Genomic DNA, 16,393 nt, shown 5'->3' with positions numbered 1-16,393 from the left:
GAAAATTTCATCAAATTAAAAAACACTGAGGGTAAACTACAAATGGAAGAAAAAAAAGTCCTAACATCTAAAATAAAGAACTACCTGGCATGCTAACTGCAACTACTTTAGCAGTCATTAGGCTAAAATTAATGAAAAAGCCAAAAAGGCTATCCTCATTCTACTTCTAGGTTGAAAAAAAAAAAAGAATACCATAATGAACATCTATATGTATAAAGGTGGTTCTGTATTTTATTTTAATTAATTAATTAATTTATTTTGAGACAGAGTCTTACTCTGTTGCCCATGCTGGACTACAGTGGCACGATCTCGGCTCACTGCAACCTCCAACTCCTGGGTTCAAGCAATTCTCATGCCTCATCCTCCCAAAATGGGGTTTCGTTATGATGGCCAGGCTTGTTTCAAACTGCTGGCGTCAAGTGAATCCACCCACCTTGCCCTGCCAAGGAGCTGGGATTATAGGCGTGAGATACTGCGCCTAGCCAGTTTCATATTTTAGATTATTACTTTAGAATTAGTTTCAGAGTAGAATTACTAGACAAGAGTATAATCTTTTTTTTAAAGTTCTTAGTTCATATATTTAAAAATTGCATTTAAGTCTGTATAATTCAAAATTCCACCATCTGTGTACTTTAATGCCCATATACTTGTTTAGCTTTTCCATATTTTCCAAGTTTTCTACAATTGAGTATGTGTTACTTTTAGGATGAAAGGAAAAAAAACCCTATTAGTAACATAGGGAAATGAGTTTTATATAATAGTAAGAAAAAGAAAAAACACAAAATCATCCAAATACATGACATCTGAAAAAGATATATCCACAGAACAAGAAAGAAGTAACGTACTAAAATGCTAATAGTTATTTTCTCTTACGTTATGCTGAATTATTTATTTTTTCCTCTATGCTTTTGTGTGTTTTCTTTCTTTTTTTTTTTTTTTGACAGAGTTTCGCTCTTGTTGCCCAGGCTGGAGTGAAATGGCATGATCTCAGCTCACCACAACATCTGCCTCCCAGGTTCAAGTGATTCTCCTACCTCAGCATCCCAAATAGCTAGAATTACAGGCATGCGCCACCGCACCCGGCTAACTTTTTTGTATTTTTAGTAGAGACGGGGTTTCTCCATGTTGGTCAGGCTGGTCTCAAACTTCGGACCTCAGGTGATCCGCCCGCCTCGGCCTCCCAAAGTACTGGGATTACAGGCATGAGCCACCACGCCCAGCTGCTTTTGTGTATTTTCTACAATGAGTATGTGTTACTTTTACAATGAAAAATAAGTATCTATTAAAAAATAGAATTACTTCTCTACAGCATTCACAATAATATAAATAAATAAAAATAAAAAATAGAATCATCAGACTATACTCTTTTTTAAAAATAGAGTGACTGGGGGCAGTGGCTCACACCTGTAATCCCAGCACTTTGGCAGATCACATGAGGTCAGGAGTTTGAGACCAGCATGTGAAACATGGTGAAACTCTGTCTCTACTAAAAACACACAAAAATGTGCCAGGCATGGTGGCAGGCACCTGTAGTCCCAGCTACTTTGGAGGCTGAGGAACAACAATCGCTTGAACCTGGGAGGTGGAGGTTACAGTGAGCCGAGAGCCACTGCACTCCAGCCTGGGAGACACAGAGAGACTCCGTCTCAAAAAAAAAAAAAAAAAAAAGGTGGGGGTGGGCAACCTGTTGTCAGAATTTTAACCTCTCCATGTTCTTATTAATATTATATCTAGTTTATGTAAATCAGAAGCCAGCCACACCCCAACCTCCCTGCACCAAATACAAAAATGGAAACATCAAAATAAAATAAAAAGGGCCAGGTAAATAGCTGTGAAAATCTCATCATGACTAATCTAACCCAGGTTCTCACAAGTACCCCATGTAAGTAGAAAAGTGAGACTAAAATTCACGTCAAACTTTTTCAGCCTTTTCCATTTTAAATTTAAAACAGAAATAATAAATACTCCTTGTGACCAATATTTATATCTAAAACCTAGCACAATGCCTAGTACTTTGTAGGTTACTTAGTGTGTGATAAATAAAAAAATATGAGATAGAATGTAAAATTGTGAATTAGTAAAATAGCAGAAAAAATTTAAAAGGAATAATTTAAAAAATAATTTTTCTAAAAAATTCAAGCCCTAAACTGCACATACATAAACAGTCTATACAGGCTACCTAGCGCCTGAGTAGTTACACTGAATACAGATGATACGAGCAATGTTTCTAATATAAGCTATGTATAAATCCTGTAAGAGGAAGCCTTAAAATTATATACAGTTATTCATATCAGGAACAAATAACAAATTAACTGCCTCTCAAGCTCCTCAAAACTCCAAATGAAATCATGGATACTTTTAGAACTAATGAAAAACTTAAAATACCAAAAAGACATTTTAATTGGCTTGTTAACATAAATACCTATGCTGCATGCAAGCACAGAAAATAATATAAAAGAATGGACAAACCTGCAAATTACCCCTTCCAATGAATCCTAGAAGCAACTGGATCTGAATTTGAGAGAGTTTTACCCATATTGGACTTTCAGAATACCAGACTGACAGACAGTCAAAGAGCAGCATCATATCCTCTAAAAGCTATTACAAAGGAAAAAAATTGAGAAATAAAAACATTGAGTTTTTCTATTTACTGATGATCAATTTTCCCCAACATTAATACATACCACAAATATTTCAAAAACTAGTCCAATGTTCAGTTGACAAAAGCCAAAAGAATCATCCTAGTAATAGCTAACAAAATCTGTGACTATTCATCACATCTTATCCTTGTTTATTGAATCTGATTAAGCATTAACACTCTAAAAAAGAGGGGGTGCAAAATTTTTCTTTGAATAAAGTTCTTAACTACCCAAAATATAATTTTAAAGAGATATTACTGCACCTTCTCGGTCCACATGTTTGAATTAACTAGTCCCTCTGACTGAAGAAAGTCCTGTATGATCAGCACTAATCGGAAGGCGTTTTCAGCAGTTACTGGATTAGTTTTTGCTTCTCTGTTTTCTGAGACTGCCCATTCTAACATCTTTTGTAGCAAACTAAATGGAAAACAAAAGTCCTCTTAAAACCATTGTGAGCTTACAAAAATAGGATATTAAAAACAAAACAAAACAGCTTGAGAAGCAGCACTGTATCTCTAAAGATATACTATCTCTAGCAGGCATCCCTAGATACTGTAAATGGAAATTGATATTTTTTTTTTTTTTTTTTGAGACAGAGTTTTGCTCTTGTCGCTCAGGCTGGAGTGCAACGGTGTGATCTTGGCTCACTGCAACCTCCGCCTCCTGGGTTCGGGCGATTCTCCTGCCTCAGCCTCCTGAGAAGCTAGGATTACAGGCATGCACCACCATGCCCGGCTAATTTTTGTATTTTTAGTAGAGATGAGGTTTTGCCATGTTGGATAGGCTGGTCTTGAACTCCTGACCTCAGGTGATCCGCCTGCCTTAGCTTCCCAGAGTGCTGGGATTACAGGCATGAGCCACCACGCCAGGCCTATAAATGGAATTTAACAATAATGGAGAAACGTTGAAATGTTTGGAGTATTTATCTTTAATATACGTAGTATTAAAAGTCAAAAGTTTCCTGTTTTACTTGATTATAAAAAAGCTATGACAATAATTCATATTCTATCCTTCATAAGATACTTAAATTAGTTTCTTTAAAGCTGGAAATTGGCAAGGTTAGGGAAGAAAGCCTTATTATGCCTTACAGAGGGTCTTGCCCTGTGGAAAAAAGATGTAATACTTCCCTGGTGTGCTACCATTATAGAGTCCTATTATCTACAGCAGGAGTGTCCAATCCTTTGGCTTACCTGAGCCACACTGGAAGAAGGACTGTCTTGGGCCACACATAAAATACAATAATAATATTTTAACGATATGTTTTAACAATAGCTGATGAGCTTAAAAAAATCACAAAAAAATCTCATAATGTTTTAAGAAAGTTTATGAATTTGTGTTGGGCCACATTCAAAGCCATCCTGGGCTGCATGTGGCCTGCAACCTGTGGGTTGGACAAACTTGATCTACAAGGAACCCTAAATCCTTCAGAGAAATAATTATCATGAAAACCCAACTCCCTTCTCTTAGCAGGAAACACTCAAATTTGGACAAGCCTGTAGAAAACAATGTATCAAGTCCTCAAATACTGCAAGAAAACAGTTTAAACAAAAAATCTGTAATCACTTACGATCCAAATTTACTTAAGACTTAAACCTCCTCATCCTGGAATGAGTTTGGGATTCCTCTTTAGATCCTACTAGTATGGCAAAAGATAGGAAAAGGAACTGAGCACAAAGTTTCTCTTTTTCTCCCTTGTTGTATCCACAGAATACTGAATAAATGTTCAATAACATTATTTTAGACTCCTGCTGTCACCAAAAGGAGGATGGAAAATCACTAACTAAATGCTTACGTTAGTTTTATTTCATCTGATGGTCGAAGTAGTTCACTGGATATTCCTGGTTTACTTAGTGCTGAAAACACTTGTCCTCGTTCAATCCAAGTATCATCATCAGACTTTTCTAGTCCCTTACACATTACATAATTCAAAATATGTGTCAGTAATTGAAGAAGCTCCTCCTCACATCTCTATGGAAAATATAAAGTAATTTTAAATAACTAGAGGGTGTAGTTGTTCAAAGCACATCATAAGAACCATTACATATAGTTCTTGTAATCATTTAACATATTTTTAAAGTCCTTAATGAACGTGGAACTTTACTAAGCCCTAGAGATATAAGATGAGTAAGACATTAGCTTTGCTCTCAAAAAACTCACAATCTAGTGACTTCCAGGTTTCTAAACCTTAGGTCATGAAACTTAGAACATGAATACAATATGAAATTGTTAACAACTGCTCACATATTTCTAAGGATTAGAAGTATATATCAGACATGAAAATAAAAACAACATTTGGAAAAATAAGCAATTTTACCTCTTGGCTTTCAAGTAAAGAGAAGTCATCACTAAAGCCCATATCATTTGTGATGCTGCTTTCTTTGTCAGAGTGCACAGGAAACGATTTAGTAGACTCTACCGGGGATGGTGTGCTAGGCAGACTGTCTGGCACTTGACTTCCACTATCACTCATTTCACATGAGTCAATTCCACTGAGGTCTAAACTCAAATGTGAAGGGTTACTATGCCAGAATTCTTCTTGATTCTCTGATTTGAAAGACAATTCTCCCACAGAGCTGTCTTCTGGAAATAATGGTGTGTTTGAGTCTAAAGAGTGTCTATCCTCCAAACTCCACTGATCGGAAGACAAATTTGCTGAGGCAAAAGAGGTGATTTTTTCCTCATCTGTTTTTTCATCAAAGTTCTTCTTAGTATCTTCAGTTGACATATTTTTATCATTGTCTTTCATTAAAACAGCTCTACTGTGCTTATGAAGAGTATTTCCGTTTTCAAATTTTGCTTTTAAAAAAAGCCTAACTAAGGTGTCTTGCCAACCCACTTGTTGTGATATTTGATGCGCTGCATCTGGCTGGGACTGCAAAATTTGTAAAACCTGTAAAAAGATTTAGAATACAAAATTCTTCAAAAAGTACACAGTACTTTATATCAAAAATAATCTCTTTTCAGTTATTTTAATGATAAAGTAATTTAATGAGAAACTATAGAAGAATATACTTTCAAAAGATTATATTCTTAATTAGATTATAAACTATTTGGAAGACTGGCACTGTGTTTCCAACTAATCTCCATATTACTCATTGTACAGAGTAAGAGTACACTAAAATATTTGCTGGAAGATAAAAAAGAAAAATTTAAATGAATAGGATGATGGTATATATTAAATAATAGAGTAATATCCTCTCAACTAAATACTTTCCATGAGCCCCCTACATTTGTTCAGGAAATATTATTGCACACCTACTACGTGCTAGGCATAGTTTTAGGCACTAGCATTAGGGGAGTGAATAGGACACAAAAGACATTTTGATAGAACCTGAGTATCCCAAGGATGTTTTTCTGTCTCGTTTTTTTCAGGGAAAGTTAAATTTTTTTTTTGAGACAGGGTCTTGCTCTGTCGCACCAGTGCAGTGGTGCGATCTTGACTCACTGCAACCTCCGGCTCCCAGGTTCATGCAACTCTCCTGCCGCAGCCTCCCGAGTAGCTGGGACTACAGGCACATACCATCACGCCTGGCTAATTTTTGTATTTTTAGTAGAGATGGGGTTTCACCATGTTGGCCAGGCTGGTCTCGAACTCCTGACCTCCTGTGATCTGCCTGTTCGGCCTCCCAAAGTGCTGGGATTACAGGCATGAGCCATGGTTGCTTTTGCAAAAACTTTTTTGATTGGTACATCTACACTAAAGTCTACATTGTTTAGTAAGTCTATATTATACAAACAGAACAAAAACTAAACTTTAATTCCAGAAAATGAAATTTCAGCAAGATGGACGCCACTGCTTAGCCAGAATAGTAAACAGTGACATGGGAATACATATGATCTCTACTATCCAATTGATTTCAATTTTTAGATAAAAACAAGTTCTTAAAAAGCTTTAGACATTCAGTTAAGATCTTTTAAGACAATTTTATCACAAAGCCAATAAACTTCTATGTAGATGAAAAGAACTCTAGCTTCCAGTGTTTTGAGTATCTGTCTTTTTTTTTTTTTTTTTTTTTTTTTCTGAGACGGAGTCTCGCTCTGTCGCCCAGGCTGGAGTGCAGTGGCGCAATCTAGGCTCACTGCAAGCTCTGCCTCCCGGGTTCATGCCATTCTCCTGCCTCAGCCTCTCCGAGTAGCTGGGACTACAGGCGCCCGCCACCACGCCCGGCTAATTTTTTTGTATTTTTAGTGGAGACGGGGTTTCACCGTGGTCTCGATCTCCTGACCTCGTGATCCACCCGCCTCGGCCTCCCAAAGTGCTGGGATTACAAGCGTGAGCCACCGCGCCCGGCGAGTATCTGTCTTAACAGAAGTTTAGCTCTGACAAATTTCAGAGCAAGAGACGAACAATGTTGGTAAGGACTTCAATATTACTAGTACTAATATATGTTGATACAGAAGGCAAGGAGTCACAACGACGTGAAGATTCTTTCTTTATTAATGCAATATCAATCAGTGAGCAACTGTTACTTTATAGGTGCAGAATACCAATTTTTTTCCTCCCAGATTATGATTTATTTGGCAAAGAAACTTTTCATGCTGACTTTAAAGTTTCCATAAAATATGACTTATTTTATACACAAAAAATAGATAAAACCAAGCTGCACTGAGAGTTCTCAGTTTCTAATTATACATGAAAAGGAAAGGATCAATTTATATGACCTGCTCCAAATACTCAGGGCTGAGTACATAGGGAAATAATCACTGTCACACACACTGTTTGTATAAATGTAAACTGGCACAGTTATTTTGAAGGACAATGTGGAAAAATCCATCAAAATGTAAAACGTTAATACTCTTTGAAACAGCAATTCTATTTCATGGAGTATGTCCTACAGATGTATTACCACAAATTGGAAAACATAAAAAGAATTCATAACAGCAGTTTGTAACACGGAAAAGCAGGAAACAACCTAAATGTCTATCAATCAGGAGCCAGATAATACTTTATTAAATAGCCATACAATGAAACACTATGCATTTCCATTAAAGAGAAAAGGAAATTATACATATATATTATATAACAAATATATATATTTTTCTTTTCTGTCAGTTAAACTACATATGTGTGTGTATATATGTGTATATATATATATATATATATATATAAACCATATATAGAGATCTCTTATTCACACACACACACACACACACACATACATACATATATATATATATATATCTCAAGAACTATGACAAAATCAGGAGGTAAAATCAAAAAAAAAAAAGCAAGGAAGCAAATTAAATAGGTCAATGGTTACTAGTGGAGGACAGAGAAAGTTATGATCTGAAAGGGGAAGACAGGATAACTATCTCTTGACTTAGTTAAAGGTTAACTGTGTACTAAAGACAAATCATTGTTGGAATACTCATAAACAAATTATAGAAAATTATTTCCAGAAAGTTTCAAAAGATTCAGAAACTCTATAATATGGTATATTAATTAGAAATGGTCACAATCATTGAAGGTTCTTAATAAGAAAATTATTCTCTGGTAATAAATTGACTCTGGAAAGAACATATTTGCAGGAGACCATGAAGAACTAAGAAAACATTCACATGCTAATTTCTTATGATTACATGAAGTTAATTTACTTCAAAAAGAAAATTGTTTACTTATAAAATTATGTCATTTATAAAATAAATGAAATTTTGTATCTGCTGCAAAATAATGCAAAGTTATTTATAGCATGATGGTGATGCTACTATCGTTAAAATACATCTTAAGAGTTTACTGACCTTTCTGCAGATGGCCACTCTAACATTTATATGTGCTCTGTGAGATATATATACCACAGATAGTAGATCTTTGAAATTAATAACAGGATCTATGGTAGGAAAAACAAAAAGTTAAAATTAAATACCAGAGATAACCAAAGAAAGAACTGTGGATAATACTTGTATAAAATGCTGAAATAATTATTTCATTTTAAAATATGAATTATAGGTATGTTCAAATTTTAAAGAAAAAACAGGTTTAGAATGTTTGACATCCTCCTGAGTCAACCCTAAATAATTGTTCCTTTCTTTTGATTGCTTGAACATACTGTCCATACTGCATGGCCCTTATATTATTATTTATCTTTTTATATACATGTCTTATCAACAAGATTATAAACTAATCAAGACAAAGAACCTTATATCCCCAAACTCCCAGCATCTGGCATAAATTCTACTATCTGTCATTAAGTACTGAAAAAAATTATTTAAAAAAATTAGAAGCAGGGCATGGTGAAACATGCCTGTAGTTCCAGCTACTTGGAAGGCTGAGGTGGGAGGATCACTTGCATCCAGTATGAGGCTACAGTGAGCTATGATCACACCTGTGACTAGCTACTGCACACCAACCTGGTCAATACAGCAAGACTGTTTCTAAAAAGAAAAACCAAAAAACCAAAACAAAACAAACAAAAGAAACAACAAAGAATATGTGAAATTAGTTTTCATTTGCCTTTAAAAATTTAAGTTCCTTAAAGAAAAAACAATCTTTTGTACATATTTTCTGTAGTGTCCTTTTCTTGTTCCGTGGACTCACTTATTAACTTAATCACTTAGTCAATAAACATTTACTGAGTAAGGAACTGTGCTATGCCCTGGGGAGACAAAAACAACAAAACTACATACGATATGGTATCCAAGGAAGGCCCTGCCAAATCAAATAACAGATATTTTAAAAGCAGCCTGAGAAAGGTATGAAAAAAACTTACAGGAAAAAACATTTCTTAAATATGTTAGCTTTATCAGCCTTATTCATACCTGTATTTATGATTTGATGGGTGAGGTTTTTAATAAGAGAAGTATTAACAAGTGCTTCATTAAGAAGGAGTCCCAGTCCTGAGTAGCCAACTTCTCTGAGTCGAATATGTTGTTTACTACGCTCATAAACGTTCGTGCATTTCAACATTTGTTCCATAATCTGTTCACAACAAGTAATATATTCTCAATATAGAAAACTAAGAATAGTTTGTCATTTAACATTAAAAATGTTAACTTATTAACATTAAATATTAATGTTAGTATTTATTAGCATTAATATTTAATGTTAGTAAGTATTGCTATTAACTTATAGCAATATTAACTTATAGAATAAAATAACGCTATTAACTTATAGAATAAGATATTGCCATACTTTGTTTTTGGAGCATCATTTTATTCCTTAAGTATAAAAACGTCAGCATTAACCCATTTATGCCGGAGGTTGCAATTTTTTGAATTGCAGACGTGTGAAAAGTCAGACCTTGGTGATGACCTTGAGCAGTGGGATATAAATAACTCCCACATGCTCAGTGTTCCAATAATGGAACACTAGGCATAAAAGAATTTAATAGGGAGGAGCACTCCCTATTATACTATAATGTAAAAATGGATTTCAGAATAAACTGGGCAGGGCACAGTGGCTCATGCCTGTAATCCCAGCACTTAGGGAGGCTGAGGCAGGCGGATCACCTGAGGTCAGGAGTTTGAGACCAGCCTGGCCAACATAGTGAAACCCCATCTCTACTAAAAATACAAAAATTAGCCAGGTGTGGTGATGCGTGCCTGTAGTCCCAGCTACTCAGGAGGCTGAGGCAGGAGAATCGCGTGTACATGAGAGCTGGAGGTTGCAGTGAGCCAAGATCACACCACTGCACTCCAGCCTAGGCGACAGAGCGAGACCCCATCTCAAAAAAATAAACAAATTTTAAAAAAGAATAAACTGGACTGAAATTCATCTGTATTTGAATAATTGGTATGCTTAAAACTAGTTTAATTACATGGCAAATTAAAGAGAAATAATTTAAAATTTTGTTTCTTAATGAGAAAGGCTTAGATGGAAACAAACCATGTAGCTTGCAAGAACAAATGTGTGTCAATACACCTCTGGATCAATCTAATAATCCACTTAAGTAACAGTTATTAACATTAAAATAATTTTCAAGGATAAGTAAACATTTGTGAAGCAACTCTTCCATATATTTTATAAGTTACTGATCTCTCTGGACTCAGTTTCTTCATCTGTAAAATGATAATAGTAATAATACCCACTTCATAAAGTTATTGCAAGATTAAGTAAGCCAATATATGAAAAGTACTTAGTTCCTGACATACAGTGGTTGCTACATAAAGTTTGCTATTATTACTAGCTGTTGAAATGTTCTGAATTGCCACATAGACCCACCAAGTCAAGAAGATGAGAGGTTTTATATTGAGGATGGTATGACAAAGTGAATATTCCACTGAGATGATTTTCAGATTACAATATAATTAGTTTTTTAATATGCAAACAACTGAAATACAAAAACTACATATAAAAATAAGTTGAACATCTTAGAGAAATAGATATAAAAATAATTTATAGTCACAGAATGGATATATTGCAAGAAAATTCATATACCCACAAACGCCCCAAAATACAAAGATGTTTAAGAAATGTTTGTACCTTAAAAATGATTTCTCTTAGTCTGTCAGAGTACTTCTGATTTAAGAGCAATGCATACAGTATGTCAGCATTTCCCGGTTCAAAAAGCAGTAAGAAAAGCTGACCTCTAGTTGGGCTGGTACGTAGGAGACTGAAGAGCACATCCAAAATTCCAAAGAGCTTTTAAAATTAAACAACACAAAACAAACCACCACATTCATATATACAAGCACAAATAAGGTCATAAGCCACAAAAGTTATTTAATTAAATCCTATATACTTTAATGTTTTATCTTAACTTCACTATATCTGATATGACGTCTTTTTAAAAAAATTCTGTTGAGACAGAATCTCCCTCTGTCACCCAGGCTGGAGTGCAGTGGTGTGATCACAGCTCACTGCAGCCTCGACTTCCCAGGCTCAGTGATTCTCCCACCTCAGCCTCCCAGGTAGCTGGTACTGCAGGTGTGCACCACCATGCCTGGCTGATTTTCTGTATTTTTGGTAGAAATGGGGTTTCGTCATGCTGCCCGGGCTAGTCTCAAACTCCTTGGCTCAAGCGATCCACCCAGCTCACTGCACCTGGCCTCTGATATCTTTGGAACCAGACATGCTTTTGTCTTATTCAATTTCCTTTAGTATAACCTTTCACTATTCAAATTTACCTGTTGGACCCATATTTATCCTCTTTTATCCATATGAAAAGACATCTCCTCCATAAAGTCTTTCCTGGTCTTTGCAACATGTAAAACCCTCTTGGGAAACACCTCATAGAACTTTGTATCTCTCTTATAGATATTGTCATACTCTTCTTTGTTTATAGTTATTTGTAAACTTCTCTTATTGACCCCTGCCCCATTAGCTTAAAAGAATAATAATTCATCATTATATTACATGTAATGTCTAATATTATTGTGTGTAAACAGTAAGTCCTCAACAAATAACTCTTTAACTGAAATAACCAAAAAAAATATTGTTGGCAATGAATCATACATACAGCTATCATGAAATAAGATGGGAATAATGAGAAGCTTTTGAAGCGGTCCAACCTTATAGGAAAATAGCCTGCATTAACTCATCTAATACCGATAATGAAGTCATGTAACCACTAATAAATATTACATATAGAGGGCAAAATAGCCTAGTCAATATAATTCTACTTAAATTTGTGGTATTGCAGAGCTTATACCAGAAGAGCACAAAAATGGCTCTAAAATTTTTTTTTAACATTTGGGTTCTAGTTTCAGGTTTATCAGTTGTGTGACTTTTTAAGTCACATAATCTCTCTGAATATAAATTTCCAAAAGCGTACATGCAAAAAGTAATTCCTGGTCTGTATATGTTATAGCAGTGGTTCTCAAATTTTACCATGTGCACGAGAATAATCTGGAGGGCTTGGTTCAGCAGTTGGATCAGTAGTATATCTGCATTTCTAACAAGTTCTCAGGTAAAGTTGGTTAGGGGCCAAACAATGAGAACCACTAACTTAAAAGGTAGTTCTGAGGATTAAATGGGATAATGTACGTAAAACTAGACACATATTTATAATTTACTCTTTATGTAACATTTTATGAACCAAGGTTATGTTAGAAATCTACCTACTAACGGCTGGGCATGGTGGCTGACGCCTGTAATCCAGCACTTTGGGAGGCTGAGGCGGGCGGATCACGAGGTCAAGAGATCGCGACCATCCTGGCTAACATGGTGAAACCCCATCTCTACTAAAAATACAAAACTTAGCTGGGTGTGGTGGTGCGTGCCTGTAGTCCCAGCTACTCGGGAGGCTGAGGCAGGAGAATCGCTTGAACCTGGGAGGCAGAGGTTGCAGTGAGCCGAGATTGTGCCACTGCACTCCAGCCTGGTAACAGGGCAAGACTGTCTCAAAAAATAAAAAATAAAAAAAAAAAAAAGAAATCTACCCACTAACTTTGATGATAACTTCGATGATAGGTAAACATACACCATGTGGGCTATGAAAACAGGCTTCAGAATTGCCAGACAAAGCAATCATTTCCATATATTAAATTTTCTAGCTAATTGGAAATATTAAATTACACTGTCATCTATTTTATGAAAAATTTAGTTAGTAGATAAAATTTACTTCTGGCCTGGCATGGTGGCTCACGCCTGTAATCCTAGCACTTTGGGAGGCCTAGGCAGGTAGACCATTTGAGGTCAGGAGTTCAAGACCAGCCTGACCCACATGGTGAAACCCTGTCTTTACTGGAAAAAAAAAAAAAAGCAAAAAATTAGCTCAGTGTGGGGGTGCACACCTGTAATGTCAGCTACTTAGGGGGCTGAGGCAGGAGAACCACTTCTCCTTCTGGGAGTTGGAGGTTGCAGTGAGTCGAGATCGTGCCACTGCACTCCAACCTGGGTGACAGAGCGAGACTCCATCTCAGAAAAAAAAAAAAAAGATAAAATTTACTTCTTAAGTGCATAATATTGAATGTGACACTACACATATTTTACTATCAAAATATTTAACTAGACACAAACATATGTTCAGAAGATGATGTAGCAACTCAAATGTTAAAAAGGAAAAGTAGATTTATCTTAGGCATAATACCTGTTCTTCTTCATTAGTAGCAGCTATGTACCCCATAATACTTTGTATCTCTTCATGAGATCCACCTTTGCACAGAAAATATTTAATTAGTCCATACAAAGAAGTCCTTATTGTTCGAATATCATCTAGAGACAGTTCATTATATTTACAACCATTCCTGAAAGACAAAACAAAGTATAAGAATTGAAATTTTAATTTTTACATTTCCTTTTTTCTGAGATGTAGTCTCGCTCTGTTGCCCAGGCTGGAGTGCAGTGGCGCAATCTCGGCTCACTGCAACCTCTGCCTTCTGGGTTCAAGCGATTCTCCTGCCTCAACCTCCTAAGTAGCTGGGATTACAGGCACACGCCACCATGCCCAGCTAATTTTTGTATTTTTAGTAGAGACGGGGTTTCACCATGTTGGCCAGGCTGGTCTCAAACTCCTGTCCTCATGATCTGCCCACCTCAGCCTCCCAAAGTGCTGGGATTACAGGCGTGAGCCACTGCGCCCAGCCTAATTTTTACATTTCTATATTTTCTATATAAAAGAAGTCATAGTGTTAAAAAAATATTTCCATGTAATTCTGAGATTCATAGTAACTTTGGGTTGCTTTTCTTTTTAAGGAAAATTTTCTGAGTTAAGAGTTTCAGTGAATAAAATAGCTTATGTGAATACAACACCCACTGCATAGCAGACATAGTTTAAGTGCTTTACATTATTAACTAATTAATTTAATCCTCAAAACAACCAAAGGAGGTAAGTTTTCTTATCTCCTTTCAAAAATGAAGAAACCCAAGCCCAGAGAAGTTGAGTAATTTGCCTACAGTTGCACAATTAATGAAAGCCAGATTCAAACCCTGTGTATGTGATCCACTGTTCATCATTTTAACCTCCACTCTATCCTACCTCTTTCCAGGTAAAACATACTAGAATCGCTGGTAAAGAGAAAGTCTACAGTCCACACATTCCAGTCAAGTAGCAGACAGAAAACAATATATCAGACTGAGAAGGAACAAGGGCATCATACCCATAATAAATCCTAAGTGTATCTAGGAGAAATTGCACACCATACTTCTTTCGGAAAACTCTCCTGCTGTCTTTAATGATGGTTGAAAGATACTGTATGTGACCTAAAATAAAAAGTTCAATGGTAAGTAATACAGCTAAAATAAAGTCAATAGGTAGTTATAAATTTCTAAAACAACTATAAAATTTTTATCTGAAAGCCTGCTCTCACCGATTCGAAAGGGAAAATCTCCACGGTTCCAAATACGAAAGTCAAAGAGTAAATATTGATACATTTGTTGCAGGAGCTGCATATTTTTCTCTAATGATACTTGTTCAATTAGTAACTGAACTGCCATCAATACATTAACATCCATCAAGGTGCTTGGCACCTGAAACCAAACAGAAGAAGGTTTCATATAGTTCAGTTTAAATAACTGTCACTAAGCTATAATTTTAAATCATTAATCAGAACATCTACTAAGTGTAAAAACGGAAAAACCCACATTAGAAAAACAAAAACTTAAGTATTGGTTTTTCTGATATTATACCAGAGTATATTCTCCTAGTGTCATATTCCTAAAATAGTCTTATATTTCTCAACATCCCAAATATCAAAGCTATCAAACAAGGTTGTATACATCAAAGATTATACACTATTACATAAAATAGGTATTTCTTGTATAAGATGATTCCATACAAGTTTTTAAAAGACGCCTGTGAAACAAATTGTACCCACTAATATAATTCAAGTTGTAATAATCTTTAAAAATATATTTATTAGGAAGAAAAAAATCCCAACATCAACTGCAAATCACAATCATTAGTTACATCAACACAATGTTAGACTGGCTCACCTTCTGAAGTAAAGCACCAAGAGTTGCAACTCCATGGGAGTGAATAAGATTGTCCTGGTTGATAGGATGTCTCTGAATAAAATGTTTCACAATCAAGATAAATGTTGCAACTAGGTTTCTCTCTAGTCTTGACTCTGTGGAATCAGGAACATATTAATTATCATAATTACTTTAATCACTTTTATATCACATTTTCTGTATCTTAATGCACACTGTTGCACAAAGTAGAAATCTGGTTCAGCAGTCGGCTTCCAACGCCCTATTGTACAATAGAATCAGAAAAACCAGCAACTACGATATTGTATATTTATGTGCATATATTTTCTCTACCACAAATTTAACAATGTGGTCATATTTCCACTAAGAGTATAAACTAAGGATACTGGAGATTAATCTGTAGTTTTTTGATGAAAGTATTATAAACTTTCTGAATGATATTAGTAAAAGTCGAAACAACTGCTACAGCTACAAATGGTTAAGTTTCTTCCTAATGACAGTAAAACATTTTCATCTATTTCTCAATTAATTCTCAAATTTCTCAATGACTATTTTGTGTTAATTTCATCTTAATACCTGAGGCCTTTGTGGAAGTCAATACGAGCCAATCTCCTTCAACAGGTGTTATTGATTCAGGAACCGTGCTTTCATTCTTTTCTTCAGGAATCTGTCCTTCACTAAAGTGGCTGATTTGTTCCAATAAAGGAAAGAGTACATTTAACCCGCCTATGCAGTTTATGATATCCTAAAGGGAAAATTATAATGTTTAAATCTTATAAAAGAAGGACAATTTTGTCATTTAATATCTTCACATGCATGAAGTTATAATTTGCTAGATAAACCTTTAAGCAATGTAGAGGATAACCTAAGCTGAAGGAATTTTTGTGTAGGAAGATGCTTTACAGGGCAGCCTCAAGGGTCACCATAATCAAAACTGAAGAGAGAT

The 16,393-nt window shown here is 35.4% G+C and overlaps 1 protein-coding gene across 2 annotated transcripts in view; it reads right to left on the bottom strand.

Annotated features, from left to right (window-relative positions):
* NBEAL1 (neurobeachin like 1) overlaps nt 1–16,393 on the bottom strand; it is a 230,526-nt gene that overhangs the window by 81,453 nt on the left and 132,680 nt on the right. For both annotated transcript variants that reach the window (XM_055290242.2, XM_055290243.2), the window contains 12 exons: nt 16,024–16,192; nt 15,451–15,584; nt 14,826–14,985; nt 14,616–14,718; nt 13,607–13,763; nt 11,059–11,217; nt 9,396–9,555; nt 8,379–8,467; nt 4,954–5,529; nt 4,432–4,607; nt 2,903–3,056; nt 2,470–2,598 (listed from right to left, as the gene is read on the bottom strand). In XM_055290242.2, the coding sequence (XP_055146217.1) occupies nt 2,470–2,598; nt 2,903–3,056; nt 4,432–4,607; nt 4,954–5,529; nt 8,379–8,467; nt 9,396–9,555; nt 11,059–11,217; nt 13,607–13,763; nt 14,616–14,718; nt 14,826–14,985; nt 15,451–15,584; nt 16,024–16,192 (2,166 nt within the window). The remainder of the gene's footprint in view (nt 1–2,469; nt 2,599–2,902; nt 3,057–4,431; nt 4,608–4,953; nt 5,530–8,378; nt 8,468–9,395; nt 9,556–11,058; nt 11,218–13,606; nt 13,764–14,615; nt 14,719–14,825; nt 14,986–15,450; nt 15,585–16,023; nt 16,193–16,393) is intronic.

The sequence above is a fragment of the Symphalangus syndactylus genome, chromosome 8, assembly GCF_028878055.3.
Source record: "Symphalangus syndactylus isolate Jambi chromosome 8, NHGRI_mSymSyn1-v2.1_pri, whole genome shotgun sequence".
NCBI classification, from domain to species: Eukaryota; Metazoa; Chordata; class Mammalia; order Primates; family Hylobatidae; genus Symphalangus; species Symphalangus syndactylus.
The sequence above is the reverse complement of the archived record's forward strand: the minus strand, read 5'-3'. Positions and strand labels throughout refer to the sequence as shown.